Here is a 21924-nt window from a genome sequence, read left to right on the forward strand (position 1 = left end):
GTCAGATACAGTATATTCAGCCAATTGCAACATGATTGAAAAACATAGATTTTCTATTGTATGATATATTTTCTGCACATATTTAGCAATGCTATGTATGGTATATAGTTTATGTTTATACGTAAATATAACAAATGATCCTAACAATATTAGATACAAACTTGAAATATAATCACTATGTATATTTCCTTTTCTGTTGGATGAAGAATTTTAGAATTAGCTCATGCATATATGGCTGATGTAAGATCACTGTTTGTCATCAGCAAACACCTTTAATTTTGCAAAGTATTTTTGGCTATCAAATGCAATGCACACTTGCCATCTGTCTGATCTGCTTCTAACTCAAAAATACAATTGTTTCCTACTATCTGTGTAACATGAGGCCTTTTTTTTCCTTTCATATTGCATATTTAAATCGAGGTATTGAAGCTGTGTATACACACTGATGAAGGCTTTTTGGCTGAAACACGTTTGTGACTTTCCTTATGGATTAGAATTGTAATCTGTTCTTCAAAAAGCGAAGACGTGAAATGAAGAATAATGAAAATGACTTTTTGGAATTAATTTGTTTTTCTCATGAGTGCGGACCTTCGTCATATTGTTTTGAATTGATGTTCACTTTTGGGTCGACGCACCGATGAGTTAAGAGAAATTAGCAAATTTGGCTTGGTGTATGTATCTTGTATATATTGCATATTTCACCCTGAAGTAAATGCTTCGGGAAAATGGCTAAAAGCTGTCCTGTCCTTTAGAACAAACAAAAACGTACTTAATTGAACTACAAAGTTAGTATTCAGGTTCTGTACGTTACAATTTAAAAATTTGTCAATAACAAAATAATAATACATTGGGTTTTACAATTAGTGCATATTTTCAGGAGTTCTATTCATTTACGTACAAGAAGAAACTGAATAAAGAGCCTGCGATTAATTATTGTTTTGTTTGTCCAATAAACATATCGCGGACGCGTCTCATTCTTTTTGACTAAAATAATACAAATTCAAAATTAAAAAGATTAATTGTACATGTACACACTTAAACGGGAGGTAAAAGGACAGACACAGTGCCACCATTATCAGTTTTACTGCTACGAACCCCCCATGACTCGGCACATGGCGAAGGAAAGCAGTGGCAGACGGGTTGGGAGACGAGAAACGAGATCTGCTTATCCTCGCGAGAAGGGCTGCTTCTGCCTTGGCTGAAGAAGGAAAGGCGGATGTGTTGGTTGTGATTTGTCAGGTTCCTTGGTTTTAAATTGTAACCCACACAAACAGCACACAGGTGAGTGCAGAGGTTAACTAGAGAGCCGCTTATAGTAATGTTATCAAAATATTTTGACATACCATATGAGTCTGACCTATAATAATAATATTTAAAAAAAAAAAAAAAAAAAAAAAAAACCCACACAACGCTGACGGATGGCTAAATCTGGCAGCTAAGTGGAGCGTTCAGATTATAGTTTCGGAGATGGCTGTCATGTTCATTCATTCAGTCGATGGTTTAAAAAGCGAAAAGGGGACGTTTTACGTTATGGCCACACACACACACACATTCTGAACGGCAACGTTTGCATTTTTAAACCTCTTACTTGGTGTTAGTTAGCACAGGGCCATCTCATACAAAAAGGGAATTGTCAGTGAAACTGACCGTTTTTTCAAGTTTATAGCCTAAATGTTAGCCTATATCTTTTTTTTTTTAAATATTATTATTATTACTATTAAAAATAAGTGTTTTGGATTTGGAATATTGCATTGTCCCGTAACATCGACCTCTGCATTTTACTTATTTTGTTATACTTAAAGAAGATACATATATTTTGATCAATGTTCTTTATGTCGATGTTGCTGACCTTGAGTAACCTTAGGAAATATAGCGCTAAACAAAAGACGAGACAAGTTTGACATGTAGCCTTCTGCGGAAAGGTAAAACAGACTTATCGAGCATAATTTAAATTAGAGAACTATTTGCAAAAATAACCTTAATGTATACCTAAAATAAACCGAGTGCTAATGTAGATGGGTGACCGTTGAAAATGGGAAATACAGATAGGCCTGGACCTTAGATAAGAAAGACAAAATTAAGGGGTGAGTTTAACCTTACTAAATCTGTATTATAATTTGCCTGCTGATGATGCAACACTTGAAAATGTCTGTTTTTAAAGGGGCAGCATTACCATTACTGTTATTATATAGTACATATATAATTATTATATAGGAGGCAGTGTGGGCCAGTGGTTAAAGTCCAGAGCTTGTAACCAGAAGGCCACTGGTTCAAATCCCACCTCGGCCACTGGTTCAAATCCCACCTCTGCCACTGACTGACTCACTGTGTGATCCTGAGAAAGTCACTTAACCTCCTTGTGCTCCATTCTCAACCTACCTCTGTAAAGCACTTTGTGATGGTGGTCCACTATGAAAGGTGCTACATAAAGATATTATTATTATTTACATCATGCAGGACTCACCCAAGGAACACTCTGGGCTGGTTGCTTGTGTTTCTATGCAACTTAAATTACCCCACCCAACCATCAGTTGCCATGTCAAACTTTATTTTTTTATTTAAAAAATCAAACCTTCACACAATATCTCCATTCCTATTGATATTTATTTCAGTCTATTTTAAACAGTCAGAAAAAATGCATTTAAAAAAAAAAATATATATTATACTAGTATCCTTGATACTAAATACACTAGCCCAGTATCCCAGTGTGATGTATACCCAATTGTAGACACATGTGGCTACTCTGTCTGCCTTGGCTTTGCCAGTTGTTTATCCTAGGGGCTGTTTTAACAAAGACAAACACCAATACATTCCTCCCACACTCTGAATTCTAACCTTCAGTGATACAGTTGGAGTACTTGTGCACATTTGTATGGGTGGCATAATAAATGTATGGGAACTGTTAAGGGATATTTTTTTAAGGTTTTTTTTGACAATGAAAAGTTTACACTGTTGCACCTGTATGTCAACTCCACCCCCCCGCCCCCCCCCCCCCCCCCCCCCCCCCCCCCCCCAAAAAAAAAAAAAAGTTATGCTACATGACATTTTCATGTATCTGTGTATTCCCCTTCCATAATATGCCTTTTGAAATAAACAATCGTATTTTATGTACATAAACGTGTGTGCGTGTGTGTTTAAGTGTTTTTAAGTGGGAGGGAGATCCCAGTTCCACACAGTAATGTCTTACTGTACATACCCATCCAATCCCTCTTACATGTATATTATCTGTTTGAGCATTACGTTATGATAGTAACTTGGTTTGACAACACGCGTTTCTTTCAGGGTGACAGAAGTTTCAGCCATGGCAGACACAGAAGAGGAAAGGAGCCCCCCACCACAGAGAGGTGGTTCTGTGGTAAGTGACAAAAACCTCTTTAGTTCATTCTAGTCGTTAGTATGAGATTAGACTGACGAATTCATAAGTGAGGTCCACAGACTCAAATCAGAATGTCAGAAAGATGATGTTGAACCCCAGCCTCAGCGATCAATTATGCCTCTAGACCGTTGAATCTGGGGCTCCTGAACTTTGAACTAGATAGATGGTTTTGTTTTTTAACCTGTCCACAACCACTGGTATATTGTGTTTCTGTGCTTGTGTGCAACATGACAATTAACCAGTACATTTGGCATTAAATCCAGGGCCCGTCTATGTGTTTAAGCATTTTATTTGCAAATATTAAGTTTTATTTCCCTAGTATATACTATGAGTTCTGTACTGGCCTTTCAAGAGATGACCCCGTTTTAAAAATGTGTCAAAAAACCCTGCTTTAGTAGAGGGTGATTTACCACCAGTATTGTAGCTAATGTCTGAAAATTTTGATAAAATTATGTACGTTATAAATTCAATAAGTACTCTGAAGTATAGCATGGATTTATACACGAATCTAATCTGATATCCCAGGATAACCACAAATAAGTGGTTGATGCTGCCCAGGGTGACTCCCCCGTGCTTTAATAATAATAATAATAATAATAATAATAATAATAATGAATACAACTGTGGCTTATTCTGGTGGGGTAAAGGGTGATCAAATTGACCCCTTTAGTACAGCTGTGGAAGGTAGTCTGTTAATCCATAACAATTAATCATTTTCATTTTTGTTTCCAGCAATTCTTGTTGGCCAATAAATTGGAGACGGCTATGTGGCTTTCCCGCCTGTTTACTGTATATTGCTCAGTTTTGTTTATTCTTCCTTTCCTAGGGTAAGTATAAAATGTTCAGCAGCTGAGTCATGAAGGCCAAGTAAAGGCGTAAAGATAAAACATATACACCATACGGTAGTAATGGATAGCCAGACTAAACAAAAAGTCACAGGAGCACCAACCAGACCATACCAAAAATATCTTTTGTTTGACTAAGTATGCTTTGAGAAACCCAGATTGCAATGTCACAAGTTGGATCCAAATGTCAGTATGGCGGCAAAGTCAATTGTAATCAACAAAGCTCTGATCATTTAGCTAATATGTTCCCCAGGCATTTTTTAATTCTTCATTTGCGGTATATGAAAAATAAAAAAATGTGAAGTTATAAGATACAAAATGCTAGTAAAATACCTTAAGTGAAGCCTCATTACAAAATTAATTTTAAACAGCTGGGTTAAAGGGTGAACAAGACGTTTCAGAGCAACTTGTAAGAAACTCTTATAAATGCTGCAGGTTGTTCTGCAGTCCTTTAGAATCGATGTATAGTAACTTAGTCTAGGAATGGCTTTTGGAAATCAATAAGGTATTGTGGCTTGTTAAATAATACTTATTTTATTTTATCTTAATCTTGCAGGTTACAGGAGGCTGCTAATTTTTACCAACGTGCCTTGCTGGCCAATGCTCTTACCAGTGCACTTCGACTACACCAAAGGTTACCACATTTCCAGCTAAGCAGAGCATTCCTGGCCCTGGCTTTGCTAGAGGACAGCTGTCATTATCTTCTGTTTTCCCTAATATTTGTGAACTCTTATCCAGTTACAAGTATCCTTTTGTAAGTTATGGTCTTGAAAGTGACTTTCATGGTTGATAAAAACCATGGCTGACTTGGGAACAAGTAGGCAGGTGTTATATAGGCTGCCCTAATTATGTTATCAAACCTTGTGGACCTGTGGAATGTCAGGTATATGTGTTTGTCTCTCTTCATTATTAGAGAATCATTAGGCACATGTAACACTCTCTAAACCCTTATTTAATGTGCTCAATATTTAACTTGCATTCCTGTTTTATATTACATAAACTTACATTATTATTTTATACTACATATACTAGTAACAGTATTTGCTTCAAATAAAAAATATATAAAGTGGGGGTTACTTTATTCCCTGAACTCTCTTTCCTTTGAGCTTAAACCCTCTAGTAGCTGTTTTTTTCACAATGAAAAGAGAAAGTTGAAACATTGACTTTTTTTACATATCGTGGAAGACGAGGTTGCTTGCAGACTTGATTCAACCATGGCAACATACTTTTTAAAATATTATTGTATTACAAACAAACACTAAATAACATATATTGATAATACTTTAATTAGTTTCATTGTTAACTTTTGGCTAGTAAAACCGGCTGCTAACATGAATAAGGGCGGACAGTCGAGCATATATGGACTAGATAGAGAACTGGATATAATTGCAGTGAAACATGACTAGGACATTCTGAAGCTCGCCGGGCCATTTGTCTTTTGGCCAATGTAGTTTTGTTATAATTACATTTTACATGTATATAGAGATTATAGTGATGTACTTTTTAAAGAACAAAGCCTTCTTTCTTATTAACAGCTTTGATGGGTTGTTACAATGTCCTGATTCAGTTTTTCATAATGGAAATGATTTTTTAGTATATGTTTTTGCCTAATTTGAAAGTGTCAAGGTATTCAATTTACAGTAGATGGTGTTTAATTGCATATACTATTTGCCTGTTTTATGTTAAGTGATTTTCTTTCAATACCTTACATTTCCTTAACTGTTGATTTCAGTGAGTATTTTTCCAGTCTTTCTGTTTTCCTTGCTTCATGCTACCACATACACAAAGAAGGTACTTAATGTAAGTATGTTTTTAATTCTGTTTTTATAGATGCTCATATTCTATCCCTTTTTCAACCACAATAATTATCATTAGTTTCTTTAAGTTGCAACATTTGTTCATATTGTCCTTGATTTAAAAAACAAAACAAAAAAAAAAAAAAAAAACCCTAATCCTGACCACTTTGATTTCTGTATGTATTATAAATACAATGTTTTTAAATTATGTAAATGTACAGATGCAAGTTGCTGTCTTGCTGTTTTTCCCTGTTAAAGATGTACTGTATGTACTAAACTTTATTTTTTACTTCAGGCAATGGGCCCAAGCAGCCTGGCCTTTGTGAGGACCTTTCTGGATAAGCTTGCAACAAACCAGCAAAGCATTCTCAAATTTATTGCTTGTAATGAAATTTTCTTGATGCCAGCTACAGTCTTCATGCTTTTCAGGTAATAAACACACACTACAGTGAAAGACTATACAGGGTGCTTCGATGTGGGATATTGAAAAGCAAATAGCTTCAAATAAAAAATGAATCATAATTTTTACCCCATGATTTTAAAAAGGTTTACCTGCACAATTATTAGATGCTTAGTTTAAACTGATAACAATAACTCCATAAGATAAATTGGTCAATGCGTCTGACTTCTAGAGGTTTAGTTCCTTTAAAGAAAATAAATGGCAAAAATTTAGATTTTTTTTTTTTTGGAGAAATATATATATATATATATATATATATATATATATATATATATATATATATATATATAAAAATTAAAAATAAATTGTTCTGGATTGTTTTCTACATGGACTCGCACTTCCAGAAGCAACTCTCCTGTGTCAGTTCCTTTAATGGGAAGTGCAGCATGGAAAAGAATGTAAAAGATGTTGGCCAGTTTTATTGTTTACAAACACTATGAAAATCATTAAAAATCGAATTCACATTAACTTACTGTGGGTGTTTTTTTTCATACAGGAGCATGTGAGAAATTGATGATAATACATTTTAGATTTATTGGAATTATTTTGTTATCTATATGTACTTTAAGCTCTTACCTACTGAATATATCCTGACATGACAATTCACGTTTTTCCTCTCTTCTTCTTTCAGTGGCCAAGGAAGCTTGATACAGCCATTTATTTATTACAGATTTCTATCTCTACGCTACTCCTCCCGTAGAAACCCATATTGTCGGTAAGCAATTTACTTTAAGATTAGAAAGTGGCACCATAAGTGTTTAATTTGCTATTTTATAATGGATTTATAGGATTAGTCAGTTGTCATATTCTGTTCCACATGCTGTCCTGCCATCTGCCACATCATTTTTTTTACATGTGTTTTGCTGAGGTTACGTCTTCTAGCTTGGTTGAAATAGTCAGTAATATGAAGCCGACCACTTGTTTCTTGTGTCTCATTCCAAGTTCTCAGCTCGGACATCATCAATAAATCACAGAGTACTGGAGTAGTTCCTTTAGCATTTAAATATGTCGTTGTGACTCCTTTGCAAAAAAAAAAAAAAAAAAAGGAAGGAAATCTCGATCCAGATGCTCTCTGTAATTGGACATATTTCCAATCTGCCGTTTCTTTCTAAAATTTTGAAACGTGGTGGCTCATCAGTTACAGAGTCATCTCTTGAAATGTCGGGAGCTGAATATAGCTCTAAACGAATAACTAATTGTGTAGAGTGGGTTATGCAATTGGAGAAAAATGTTTAACTATTATAATGTTAATGCTGTTAGAGAACTGTAGGAAGTTTAAACATTATAAGAGCAATCTGCACATGATGATAATGTTTTGCTTATATTTTCTAATGTACCAGTCCAGGGTTGTGGTGATATTACCAGCCTCTATATATAGGAGAGGGTGGCTAATTTGAAGGGGGAATCTCTAGAAGGAAACAGCAGGTTGCGATGTTCCTGCAAATGCTTTATCAATGAAAGTATAGGATAGTTGAGTTTCCTGGTCTTATATTTTAAACCTGGTGCTTGTTTTGTTTAAGGTCTTTTATTTTTGTCAGTGCACGGTTGTATTTATTTATTTACTTGAAAAGCGTTCTGGACAAAAAACAACATTCGTGTGGCACTCGCTTCTCAAGTTTGCACTTTAACCTTGTCTCCTGACGCCTTTCTGCGCCAAACACCAGCCGCCCGATCACACAACCTTATAGTTGGTGGCAGTGGGGGGATCGCTTTGGCCAGCAGAAGACAGTTAACAGAAAGACAATGGCAACTAGACAAGCAGCAAGAGAGGTAACTCGAGTCTGAGGGTGGTGCCATGGCATCTGCAACAAATAATACAGTCGAAGAGACACAAACAGAAGAACAGCCAAGAAGGGGAAAGGCTGCTGTGATTGACATGATGACCATGTTTGAAAGTTACCTGTGATTGCAAAGCAGTCAGGAGGAAAGACTGGAATGGGAAACCCAATGGCAGGAGCAAAGGTGGTGAGTGATGCAACAACAAATCACCCAACTGCAAGGAGACCTTGAGGTGGATCTACAAAGGCGAGTCAGCAGCCATCAGGAGCCAGGCCAGTCCAGGGGATTTATTTATAAACCTCTAAAATGCCTCTGCTAGTAGAAAGTGATAATATAGAGCAATATTTAACCACCTTTGAAAGACTGGCAAAAGCATGTCAATGGCCGGAAGATGACTTATTTGGTGCCATACTGTACCGTGGGCAGGACATCTAGGACGGGCTAAGACGTTTGATAGAATAGCCGGCAGGTTCCATTGCATGTACACAATGTTTTAGATTGTTGCAAAAGTTGCCCAGAGTGTCAGTCTGCTTTGATTAGGAAGATAGCCCGTTCTTCTCCGGTACCATTACCAATTATCGATGTGCCATTCCAACAAATAGCCATAGATATTATGGGGCTGCTAGACAGAAGTTAGGCAGGCAATAAATATATCCTGGTGATTGTGATTATGCGACCAGATACCCAGAAGTATTCCCTTTATGAGATAGTAACCCTTTGCGGTCCTATGACAGACTAGGTCCGACATTACAATTTTCCCTTTCCAGTCCGATGTCAGACCCTGTCCGACATCATCAAAAAGATGTCAAGCACAGGTCTTTAGTCTTGTTTCCTCCGGAAAAAGCAGAGAAAACCTTTCAATGGCCAAGTGAGACCGATAGGAGCCGAGAGAAGCCGAAAAAAAAAAAAAGGCAGCTGATCTGAGCAATACACATAGCCCCTGCACCACAGAGATAACACGGACACAAACAAAGAAGATAGCTGCTTCCGCATCCAGCGCTCAAAGAATATCACTGACATTTGCAGAGCTTTTTTTAGATGTTATAGTAAATAGTGACTTAGATCGCATTATTGAGGAATATGGTGATAAAACGAGTGATTAGGAGGGGATTTATCATTACGCACGACTAAAGAGGTATGTGAAAAATACAGTGAACAAGGGGTAGGGCTTGGCTGGAGATGCAGTACTGAGTGTCCTTTTGCTATGCAGTGCTTTCTAAACCTGTTTTCTGGAATGGTCTAATCAAAGTCCTGATCTAAATCTGATTGAGAATCTTTGGTATGAGTTGAAGAAGACTGCACAAGAGAAGTCCTTGGAATTTGAATGAACTGGAACAATTTAAAAGTGAAGAATGGTAAAAAATGACAGAAGAATCATGCCAAAAGCTCATTGACAATTATCTGAATCGTTTAAAAGAGGTTATTATTGCTAAAGGTGCCTTGACTAGCTATTCATTTTTCATGTTAGGGGATGAATACTTTTGAATTGGCATTTCTGGAGTTTTGCAAAAAAATTGTTGAAATAAATAATTGTAACTTTTTTTTTTCTCATCCACAAAAGCAAAACTTTTGCTGCAAAAGATTTTTCCTGTAATTTGTTTGAGAAATTTCTATCAATGATACATTTCCATTGGGGTATGAAAACTTTTCACTACAAGCGTGTGTTTGCACATTTTTCACATTGAATGTTGTCAGATCTTTTTGTGGGTTGTAGTAGTATATAGAGGGAGTCTGTAAGAAAAAAATTACACCAACGTTTGGTGCTTCCTTCACTTGTTTGGTGTGCAAGGTAAAACATGCAATCTTCAGGTGTGAAAGTTACTGCTCTCCAAGTTAACTCAACCCAATTAAAGGGATAATTAGGGTCAGCTGTTTGAATACTTTGGTTAACAATCAGGCCTGATTTGGGCTAGCTCTGCCCAATATAAATCTGACTAACTTTGGTCCTTACCATCAGAGTGAAGTTGTCAGCACACAGGTTTTAGACTGAGGCATATCATGCCACGATCAAAAGAAATTCCTGAAGACCTCTGGGGAAAAAAAAGCTGTTGATGCCTATCAGTCTGGAAAGGGTTACAAAACCATTTCTAAGGCTCTGTGGCTCCACCAAACCACAGTCAGAGCCATATTGTCCAAGTGGAGAAAGTTTGGGACAGTAGTGAATCTTCCTAGGAGTGGAAAATCTCTCCAAGAGCAGGCGTAAAATTGTCCAGGAAGTCACAAAGAACCCTAGAACAACATCCAGGGAACTGCAGGCTTCTCTCGCCTCAGCTAAGGTTAGTGTTCATGACTCCACCATCAGAAAGACACTGGGCAAAAATGGGATTCATGGCAGAGTAGCAAGGTGGAAACCACTGCTCACTTGAATGCTCGTCTCAAGTTTGCCAAAAAGCAGCTTGATGATCCTCAAGAGTTCTGGAACAATGTTCTATGGACAGATGAAGTCAAAAGTGGAGCTTTTTGGCCAACATGGGCCCCTTTATGTCTGGTGAAAATCAAACAATGCATTCCACAGTAAGAACCTCATACCAACGGTCAAGGATGGTGGTGGTAGTGTCATGATTTGGGGATGCTTTGCTGCATCAGGACCTGGACGACTTGCCATCATTGAAGGAAACATGAATTCTGCTCTGTATAAGAGAATTCTACAAGAGAATTTACAACAAGAACAAGAAATTTAAAGTTTTGGGATGGCCTAGTCAAAGTCCCGACCTAAACCCCATTGAGATGTTGTGGCAGGACCTGAAACGAGCAGTTTAAGCTGAAAAACCCACAAATGTCACTGAGTGGAAGCAGTTCTGCATGAAGGAGTGGGCCAAAATTCCTCCACGGCGCTGTGAGAGACTGATCAATAACTACAGGAAGCATTTGGTTGCAGTTATTGCTGCTAAAGATGACGTAACCAGTTATTGAGTCTAAGGCAGGGTTTGACATTAACCATGGCCCGATGGCCTGGGGCCGGTAGAGAGCGCAGTTTGGCCGGTAGTTATGAATCACCACAGGCCCGAATGGGCCGGTTACATTTAACTAATATAATATATGTAGTGCATATGGCTTCCATTTCATGAATCCAGGAAAATGGGCCAGTGTCAAAAGCTAAAAAAATTAATTTACAAATCCTTTTTTAAAGACATATCTACGAACTAATCCTAACTTTCCCACCGCACGTCATATTTGTTGTACAGTCAGAATCTGAGACTGCGTACCAAAGTGCTGTGTTGGACTCGTTCCCGCGGTAAATTTTGTACAAATCAGGTTTTCTCCAAGCAACCAATAAGCTAAAAGGAAAGTGCGGAAATCAATAAATCATAAAGAATGTAATTATGAAAAAAATGAAGATGAACATTTAGAGTGGAGGCTTCATTATGACAGAGAAAAAAAAAAGTAACGTTTTGCGTTGTTTGGCATCAGTTTCCCCAAACTTGCAGATAAAACAGCAGCTTTATTTGTTGTGAATTCAACATTTCGTTTACATCATATCCAGTCTCACAGTAAGAGTCCCGATGGATACCCAGATACGCAGTCGAATTGTCAAACTTTTTGATTTGGGATCCGATGTGTTCAGGTAAAAAATGCCGTTCACAATCTTTCCAGGACTCGCTGGTATCACTCAGCAAGATTGTCGCTGACTTGGGAGAGGCTACACAAGCGACAACGCCAAGTAGGATTGTTATTATTTTATATTATGCGTATTGTTTTAATAGTGTTTATTATAGGGATGTGAATTTCGATTAGTTACCTATTTGAATACACAGTGCAACCTTTTTGTGTATTCAATTATCCAAACTCTGGTCCCTTACGTTACCAAGAGTAAAAGGCAAATGCGAGTGCACAAGCAGACAGCATAACTGTGTAAGCCGGTAAAGTTTAGCCAGGTTCACAAAGTATTCAAACAATTTCTAGTATTAGATTAGATTTCTTCGCTCTGTGCCCCTTTCCTTAGGCACAAGTGTTTTTTTCTTTTGTTTACTGAATTGAAATACAGAACTCAATCAGCAGCAACGTCACAGCGTGTATCTCTTCCAATTAAAGCAACAGTAGCAGAATATTGCGCAAACCACAAAATAATCATTTTTGCTGTAGTGTATTCAGAATAAAATAACACCTATCATATACAATCTAAATACATCTGTTTAATTCTAGCAAATAATATTTATAACAATCTTAGTGTAAATATTGTAACCTGGCCAAAATAGAAAATACATTACAATAGTTTTTAACATTACTAATTAAAACTAGCCATCGAGTATTGACATCAGACGAATTGGTCGTTACTTTATTTAATAACTTGTAAATAATTCAAAACAAGGATCCCTGGTTGTACTTTTAATGGTCAGTGCAAATGTTGCTGTTGCTCCATCCATTCACAGAAAGTCAACAGTAGATGTTTTACATTGAACTGCAATTCAGAGTTTAAAAAAATAACTAATTTCCAACTCCAAGTATCTTGCATTTTCTTATTAGTTACTGCATTGTTGTGCTTAACATTTAGTACATCTTTATATTCATCATAACGTTAAATTACCTTTCTAATTTCAATGTTACCCAAGTTTGAATTACCGTACTTCTTTTAGCACTTGCCATATACATGTTAAATGGCTGAAGTAACATATATTGAAAGGCTTCATTTAGCCACTTTCTTTTGAGACGTGGGCTAACTTCGGTTACCATACATAGTTTGTAACATACTGAAAATAAAAACCATCATGAAAAAATATATAAATTTATTGAGCCAGATAAAATTCCATCCAGGCCAGTAAAAACACTAGCTCAGTGGCCCAAGGGGCCAGTAGTTAAAAATCTAAACATAGAGTCCTGTAAGGGGGTGATTACTTTTTCACACAGGGGCATTGGGTGTTGCATAACTTTTTTAAATAAATAAATTAAATAAGTATCAATTTTGTGTTATTTGTTCACTCACTTTCCCTTTTATGTAATATTATATTTTGGTTGAAGGTCTGATAACATTCAGTGTCAAAAAAATGCAGAAAATCAGACGGGGCAAATACTTTTACGGTACTGTGTGTGTGTGTATCTATCTATCTATCTATCTATCTATCTATCTATCTATCTATCTATCTATCTGTCACTATCTGTCTATATGTATGTATGTGTGTGTATGTGTGTGTCTATATATATAATTGGTGGAATAACCCTGATTTTCAAGCACAGCTTTCATGCGTCTTGGCATGCTCTCCACCAGTCTTTCACATTGATGTTGGGTGACTTTATGCCACTCCTGGCGCAAAAATTCAAGCAGCTTGGCATTGTTTGATGGCTTGCGACCATCCATCTTCCTCTTGATCACATTCCAGAGATTTTCAATGGGGTTTAGGTCTGGAGATTGGGCTGGCCATGACAGGGTCTTGATCTGGTGGTACTCCATCTACACCTTGATTGACCTGGCTGTGTGGCAAGGAGCATTGTCCTGCTGGAAAAACCAATCCTCAGAGTTGGGGAACATTGTCAGAGCAGAAGGAAGCAAGTTTTCTTCCAGGACAACCTTGTACTTGGCTTGATTCATGCGTCCGTCACAAAGACAAATCTGCCCGATTCCAGCCTTGCTGAAGCACCCCCAGATCATCACCGATCCTCCACCACATTTCACAGTGGGTGCGAGACACTGTGGCTTGTAGGCCTCTCCAGGTCTCCATCTAACCATTAGACGACCAGGTGTTGGGCAAAGCTGAAAATTGGACTCATCAGAGAAGATGACCTTACTCCAGTCCTCTACGGTCCAATCCTTATGGTCTTTTGCAAACCTCAGTCTGGCTCTTCTTTACTTCTCAGTGATGAAGGGCTTTTTTCTAGCTTTGCATGACTTCAGCCCTGCCCCTAGGAGCCTGTTTCGAACAGTCCAGGCCGTGCACTTCACCCCAGCTGCCGTTTGCCATTCTTTTTGTAGGCCACTTGATGTCATCCTACGGTTGCTGAGTGATATTCGAATGAGTTGGTGGTCATCCCGGTCAGTGGAGAGTCGTTTTCGCCCTCTGCCGGTCTGTAGCTTTGTTGTCCCCAATGTGTGCTGCTTGACCTTGTTCTTATGAACCGCCATCTTTGAAATTTTAAGGATGTAAGCAACCCGACGCTCACTGTATCCCTCTGCCAGTAAAGCCAGAACTGAACCCTTCTTTTCCTCACTAAAAACTTTCCTTTTCAACTCTTTGGGCATGGTCAATAGTTATTTTTTGATTCCAATTACTGTTGAGGTACTACTAGCACTGTTTTGCCATCCAGCTGGTCCTATTGCAAGAGGATAGTGATGACCACAGGAGTGGTTTTTATACTTTTCCTCGTTAAATAAGATTTGGTTCAGGTGATCCCCTAATCAGTAGAATGTGGTGTGCCTGTGTTGGAATTCAGCAGACACTGCAATGGAATGGCTGCCATACATGTAGAGATGCTGATTTAAGAAAAATTTGCAGTGGTCTCAATTTTTTCCAGAGTTCTGTGTGTGTGTGTGTGTGTGTGTGTGTGTGTGTGTGTGTGTGTGTGTGTGTGTGTGTATATATATATATATATATATATATATATATATATATATATATATATATATATATATATATATATATACTGTGCAAAAGTTTTAGGCAGGTGTGAAAAAATGCTGTAAAGTAAGAATGCTTTCAAAAATAGACATGTTAATAGATTATATTTATCAATTAACTAAATGCAAAGTGAGTGAACAGAAGAAAAATCTAAATCAAATCCATAATGTCTCAATGTACTCTGAAATTAAAGCATAGAACAAATAAACAATTGGAGATAAAAAAAGAAATGGAATAGTTTTGTTTAACAAAATTTAATCTAAATTTTTTACTCAAAGTAGCCACCTTTTGCAGATATAACAGCCGAACACACTCGTGGCATTCTTTCTACAATGGAAATCAAATATTGTTCGGAAAGTTCTTCCCAACACTGTTGCAGAAGTTCCCACAAATGTGTTGCACCTGTAGATTGCTTTGCTTTCACCCTTCTGTCCAGTTCATCCCAAACCAGCTCAATGGGGTTTAAGTCTGGAGACTGTGCTGGCCATTCCATGATTTGAAGCCTACTGTCTTGTTCTTTTCTTCTAAGGTAGTTCTGACATAGCATGGAGGTATGTTTTGGGTCATTATCTTGCTGTAGGATGAACCCCTGACCAACTAGGTGTATACCAGAGGGTATTGCATGGCGCTGCAAAATGCTGTGGTAGCCGTTTTGGTTCAGGGTGCCTCTCACGCTGCAAGTTGCCGACTCTGGATCCAGCAAAAGAGCCCCAGACCATCATGCTTCCTCCTCCATATTTGACAGTTGGTGTCACACACTGAGGAACCTTCCTTTCACCTACTCGACAGCGTACAAAAAACCCTGCGTGATGAACCGAAGATTTCAAATTTTGATTCATCGGTCCATAAGACCACCTTCCAGTCTTCAGTAGTCCACTGGCGGTGCTTTATGGCCCAGACAAGCCTCTTTTTCTTATTTTGCCATCTTAGCAATATATATATATATATATATGTGTGTGTGTGTGTGTGTAGATGATTGGACAGGAAGTTTACTATGACGACTCAGCAGATAATTATCGAATAACTGTTATGTTCGACCTTATTGGGACTTTGATTTTGGTCATGACTTGCTTGAAAAGGTGTACTACTCCTAATTTTTACATTGAAAAGTCTCCAAATGTGTGTTTTTCATTTATTTTTATAGAACTCTATTCACTGAGCTGAGGATCCTGATTGAACATATTACAATGAAGCCTGCCTGCCCCGTGTTCCTAAGAAGAATGTGCCTCAATAGCATTGCCCTTGTTAGCCGGTTGGCCCCAACAGGGGCATAAGAATGAGACTGGGATATGGTTTGGTTATTGAAAAAACATCCTCAATATTCCCAGCAGCTGGCCTTTCTGCTAATGCTGTCTGTAGCTAATGTTTTATTCCATAATGCACTGAGTCATTGTTTTGAGTAAGAACACTGAGTACATATAAATCCACTTTATCAGCAATTTTTAAAACATGTATTCTGTATAAATGCAACTTTTGTTCCTTTTTTTGTCAAATGTTCACATTAATTTAGAGGTTTGTTTCCAATATACAGTAGCAACTGAATGACTAAAATTGATTTAATCACCACTGTACTGTATTATACCAGCCACAATTATTTCAAATGACAAGTTTAGTTCACATATTAGTTTTATAACATCTCATTCAAAATTAATATTTTTTTATAATGAAGGTAAAAGTATAGAAAGCATTACAAAGCATTTTATCAACAGTAGTTTCCGCTGAAATATTCTTTAAATGTTGAAATTTAATTTGAAGGATTTTATTTTTCAAAGGAATGTGTGTGATCTTTGCTGTTCGATATTTAAAATCTGCATCATGTTTCATTTGTGTTTAGCATGTGGTTTTCAGGAGTTACAATACATATATGAATGTGTTGTACAAGGGGATGTGCAGTCATGGAATCTAGAACTGCTAGCTGAACTGATGCATCTACAGTATGTGGCCATGTACCTGGCCCAAACACAAATCTGATAATAAATAACTTTTATTAAAACATCTTATTGAAAAACCCTAAAGAACTGTGCTTCTGCATCATTGACATGTTCCCTGTTGGATTATTGATGGCTTTATTTTTTTATATATCCATATGGTTATGATGACATGATTTTAAAACATTCTGTGTTTTTATTTTGCTGTTCTAAAAAGTGTGCAACGCCAACATTTATAGCTTGTATTGGTAGTATCTTACAACATACATATTTTATATTTGCAAAATATAGTAGTTAAGGTTACTTTACTGTATAGTGAATTCCAAAATCCCCGCAGTTAATTTGTCTGTAGTGCATGTTGTTAATCTTGATGAAAGCATCCTTGTTATTTACACATGGGTAGCAGTGTGTTCAATATTGAAGTCTTGACCTCCAAGTACAAATTTAGAAATAATACTCAATAAATCTAATTATTTAAATTTGGTATTTATTTTCTATATTTTCTAACTTTAAATGGTGGTTATTTATCAGCTTTTTAATGGGCTATTTCTCCTGTTGCAGATATGGCTGCATGAACTGCTGTTGTACACTTTTCTTCGCTTCAGATTGATTTTATTCTGTAATATCATGGGATTGCAGATTAGCTAAAGTTTCTACTTAAATAAAGTATATGGCTGGGACTTGTTTCCACAATGTTTGAACCATTTCACAATACCATTTTAGGAAAAAACATCCTTTGGTATTGTGTATAAAGTGTATGCACTAGTATTCAAAGGATCAAGAAAAAAAAAAAAAACATGCACCAGAAACAACATACAGAACATAAATAGGTAAAATGCCATCATGTTTAGATTGAGTAATAGCAAATAGAAATGTATATCTGGACAAGACCTGGTGTTGGTAAGACCTGGATTACTACATAGAATTTCCCTGGTATCACTTTACATGCTGAAGGCCAGGCTCATTATTTATATGGCTGGTTCACAGACCCTGATTATCTTGGACCACCTAATACTATCTTTGGTGATGCAGAACAATATTCGTGATAGTTGAGGTCTGTGTAAACAGCTGTTTAAGTAAAACACACATAACCTAAGGGGACTTTGTTGAATGCAAGGGATTCTATGTTCTCTATTCTCCATACAAGAGCCAACATTTTGGTCTTGTTTTTAAGTGTAGAACTGAAGAGTTATAGAATAGTACACAATCATTTGTTTGACATTCAGTTACTTTTATTATTGTAGTATCTAATGAACATGTAAAAAGTGAATGGGTTGGTAGCTAAACATTTGATTCGTTCTGATGTAATAGATTTGGCTGTGAATTTATAGCACATTGATTTTACAAATCTTCTCCCTTTTACAGTATATTCATGGTTTGAACTTGGATTTCTTAAAATGTCTACAGCTTGCAATGCTGATACAGATTCTTTGACGCATTAGCGGTGTCAGCTGCCTGACCATGTGCAGCCTGGTCTTAAAATTATCAAAATAAATTGAAAAATTTATTATCTTTTTATATTTACAGACTGCGGCACACAGATGCTAATTTAGGCCTCAGTGGGACAATATAGTCCTCTCGCATATTTGAGAAAATGTGAAACCCGTTCAATAAAATCCAATAAACATAATAATCGCAGCCTGCTGACACTAAAGAAAAAGGACCTCATTTGCTGTTTCTTTTATGCAGCGATTTACTGTGTCCCTGTAGGTTTACAAATCAGATCAGCACAGTAATTTATCCTTGCCAGCGCTAGTAAATGCAAGCCCCCAGATCCATATGTGTTTTGTGTTCTGCTTAAATCAGCAGGAATGATAAATTTGATGGTGTGAAATTGGAACTGTCTAGGGCTTGCTGCAATTGTTGTGCAAGATAATGTCTTCAGCTGTAATTTACTGTGACCTTTTGCATGTGTGCTTTGTATGACAACTATAGTGTAATTCCAATGCAATTGTTTCCAGGTTTTTTTGTTTTTTTTAATCAACAGATAAACTTTCTATTTGTTACATAGTTTGGAAAATACAATATAGACAAAGAAGCCTTTCTTGAGTTGAGTACACTGTACATCATTCTCTTTTGAAAGGGACAGTACTTTCCCTTACATAAATTTTGTTACATAAACACAACACTTCATGAACGTGCACAGAGAGCTGTGGTTATTTTAATGAGGTTAGCCCAGTATAACGGCATTCCCAATGAAGTTGCTATATCATAAATACCTTCCAAGTCCCTGTGCACCCTTGTGGTTGATAGAAGTTGTTCACTACCTGAATTCAGTATCTGGATTTCGTAGTGATTAATGATGACTGCAGCTGTCATCTTCCCCTTTGAGTCTCCAGCTGTTTCTGATTGCATGTATTTTCTGGGATGTTTGCCATTCCTTAACAATGCATGACTTAGTAATCTTTGATTTCCCTCTTGCAGGGCAATTACAGTTGGGCACCCACTACCACGCTCTTTTTTACAAAGTTTTTTTTTTTTTTTTTTGCTTCTACTAATTTTACATCCAACAACGAAAGACTCTAGGCATTGTATCACACATGCCTTTGCTGTATAAAGATAATTTCCTATTACCACTTCATTGCCTTATATACCTATAATCAGTGCAATCAGACTACAATGAGAGGCATCCAAAAACTGTTAGAACCCAGATTTATATTGATGCTGGGTGACCCTTCAAGGTCATGCAATACAACTGATCCACTGATGACAGTTTGATGCAATAGTGCAAAGATATACAAATGGTAGATACGTGGCGGCTCATTAGGGAAAAGCCAATATAACTACTGTCCCAAAAAGGCTAGCCCAGTTTATTTTCCGATTCAGTCTGTTCTCAAAATCCCGGCAGTACCTGCTTCAGTTTATTACCCTAAGCATTAAGAAGAGGATAGGACACAGGTTGATATATATATATATATATATATATATATATATATATATATATATATATATATATATAGATAGATAGATAGATAGATAGATATAGACACACACACACTATGCACAGCAAAGTTTGTGAAACAACACGATGTGTCGTAGTGCGGCTGACACATCTGCTGATCACTATAACTTATACAAAGGTAAGAACGGTTCATTATATCTATTTTTACTGTCATGATGGTCGTGTCGAGTTGAGATGGGGGGGATACGTCTATTATATGATAATGAGGGTTTTTTGCGTATGACTCCTCCCATGTGTACGAATGATACGTATGACCCCCCTCTCCCCTGCCCTACTCTCCGGAGACGAGATGACACTTTACATCCAACAACGAAAACAACAGAGGTCACGCATCCTCTAAGCGGATGGTCTGCGCATCCGACACAGACACTAAGGGGCTGAGCTGGAGCAGACCCGTCTTCAAAACAATGGAAGAGCAAGAGGAGTGCAGACAACGACATGCAGCTGTTAGGAAACGTGTACTGCCACCTCGGGTGGGGGTGTGAATAACACAGAAAAGGAGCTTGTATGTGTTACAACTACTGTACCGTGAATGACAAAGACATATCTTAAACAGTCTTGAAATTAATGAAATAACTTGGCATAACTTATTTTCCATTCTAATTGTTATGGAACTGTATGGGATCAGAGAAAAAACTAGACATGCATTTCCTAAACAAATGACAGGTGTAGGCAGGGTACATTGCTATAGTTACGTTTATATATATATATATATATATATATATATATATATATATATATATATATATATATATATATATATATATATTTTCAAGACACGAATAGTGTTCGTGAATCTGTTGATTTATAAATTGCATATTTGAAAATATACTTCATATGTTTAGGGTACAATTGCTTATTAACTCTTCCTCTGTCAAAATTCAGAAAATTCAACAAAGTCAGCTGACGTCACATGTTTTCTCCATCTGCTCTGCTGCTGTCAGGTAAATCTCCCAAAACTGTCCAAACACCGCCTGCATAGACCGCTGGCGTCAGGCGCAGACCCGGTCTGCAAACGAGCCGGCAAAGTAGTATCGTGAACCCATTGTCATTCATGTAATCTCGCGATAACAGTCGTCGCAAACTACATACAGTTGTACTAATCTCGCGAGGTTTTCGACATTTCCGGCAGTCTGCGGCATTGCTGGAAGTGCAACGGAGTTGTTTGGTTGTAAAGATGCTTGAGTTATGAATATCTTACAGACAGGTAGGAAGATCGGCACTTGAGTGGCTAGGGTTGAGAGGCTGTTATTTGTTTGTGTGACTTCGGCTAGTGTAAATATAGTCCAGTGTCGTTTTATCGACGGAGTGTTTCCTCATCCACGTCTTGTGCAGTGTTACTGTTTTGTTACATTGGGAGCTGAGTTTGCATCATTTCAAATACAGGACATTTGGTTTTAATTAATAAAGGAGTAATGCTATCCGTCAGTTTTACTACCACTTACTGTAGCCAGCTGCATCAGCCCTTAGTGGCGAAACACCTGTGTTGTCTGTTGTGCTTTCCTTTGATGTGCTGTGGTCGATTTTGTATCATCTACGGTATATTTGGTAGATAAAGCTGCAGGTAACATTAGTTATTTAAGAAAGTATTTTTGTGCGTGCTGAGTTGGAAGTTTAATACGGGAACTTTCATGTTTTATAAATGGCTGACCAATAATAATAATAATACACTATTACTGTGGGCGTAATAAGGGGTAGATATGCTTCCTTTTTAGTATTTCCATTCCATAGACGTGTAGCTTGTGTCAAGTTGGATAGGTCATCAAAATCAAACTGATGGCAAACGAAAAAATGCTTGACCCTTTGCAGATGGCAGTTTAAAAAAAAAAAAAAAAAAGTTTAACTTTTTTTTGTTTAAATCCTACAGCTTTTTTTTTTTTTCAATTTACATGTAATCTTGCAAACCCTGAAATATTAAGATGAATAAGGTATTTGTGTAAAACATTTGCGCAGCGCAGGCGGTGAACACCTGGCAGGAGAACACGACATAACAATAATCATCACGTGCTGAGAAGTGGGACAGAGATGTGGTCTGTTCTGTTCAATTTAATAATGGATAAGTATTGTGTCCTTGTTTCCTACCACACATTAAGATGCTGGGGAGAGTTCAATGAGGAGTAAGTGGTGACTGTACAGAGATCCTGTTGTCCCGTGGCTTCCTCTCATTAGCCACCTTAATGTAACATCTATTACAACTCGGGGAGTAGATTGTTTACTAATGGTAAATTCA

The 21924-nt window shown here is 37.2% G+C and overlaps 1 protein-coding gene and 1 long non-coding RNA gene across 3 annotated transcripts in view; both read left to right on the plus strand.

The window, feature by feature from the left end:
- Window positions 1-1174: 1174 nt before the first annotated feature.
- On the plus strand, window positions 1175-17211 carry LOC121324145 (transmembrane protein 33-like). Its single transcript, XM_041265670.1, has 8 exons — window positions 1175-1281; window positions 3283-3355; window positions 4109-4203; window positions 4778-4965; window positions 5954-6021; window positions 6313-6446; window positions 7109-7192; window positions 15949-17211. Exons 2-8 carry the CDS (start codon window positions 3302-3304, stop codon window positions 16076-16078), a joined length of 753 nt encoding a protein of 250 aa, XP_041121604.1. The 5' UTR covers window positions 1175-1281; window positions 3283-3301; the 3' UTR covers window positions 16079-17211.
- Window positions 17212-20812: 3601 nt separating this feature from the next.
- The window catches only part of LOC121324150, a 2002-nt gene continuing 890 nt past the window's right edge, over window positions 20813-21924 (plus strand). The window contains exon 1 of one of the 2 annotated variants that reach the window (XR_005951219.1): window positions 20813-20901. This is a non-coding gene — a long non-coding RNA (uncharacterized LOC121324150). The remainder of the gene's footprint in view (window positions 20902-21924) is intronic. The other variant, XR_005951221.1, reaches the window with a different exon arrangement.

The sequence above is a fragment of the Polyodon spathula genome, chromosome 1, assembly GCF_017654505.1.
Source record: "Polyodon spathula isolate WHYD16114869_AA chromosome 1, ASM1765450v1, whole genome shotgun sequence".
Classification (NCBI taxonomy): domain Eukaryota; kingdom Metazoa; phylum Chordata; class Actinopteri; order Acipenseriformes; family Polyodontidae; genus Polyodon; species Polyodon spathula.

Bases quoted from the DNA above. Each gene is read 5' to 3' on its own strand.
- LOC121324145 (XM_041265670.1), top strand. From the start codon at position 3,302: ATGGCAGACACAGAAGAGGAAAGGAGCCCCCCACCACAGAGAGGTGGT. The intron at 3,356-4,108 runs GTAAGTGACAAA...TTTTGTTTCCAG, and splicing joins CACAGAGAGGTGGTTCTGTG to CAATTCTTGTTGGCCAATAA. The intron at 4,204-4,777 runs GTAAGTATAAAA...TTAATCTTGCAG, and splicing joins TTTATTCTTCCTTTCCTAGG to GTTACAGGAGGCTGCTAATT.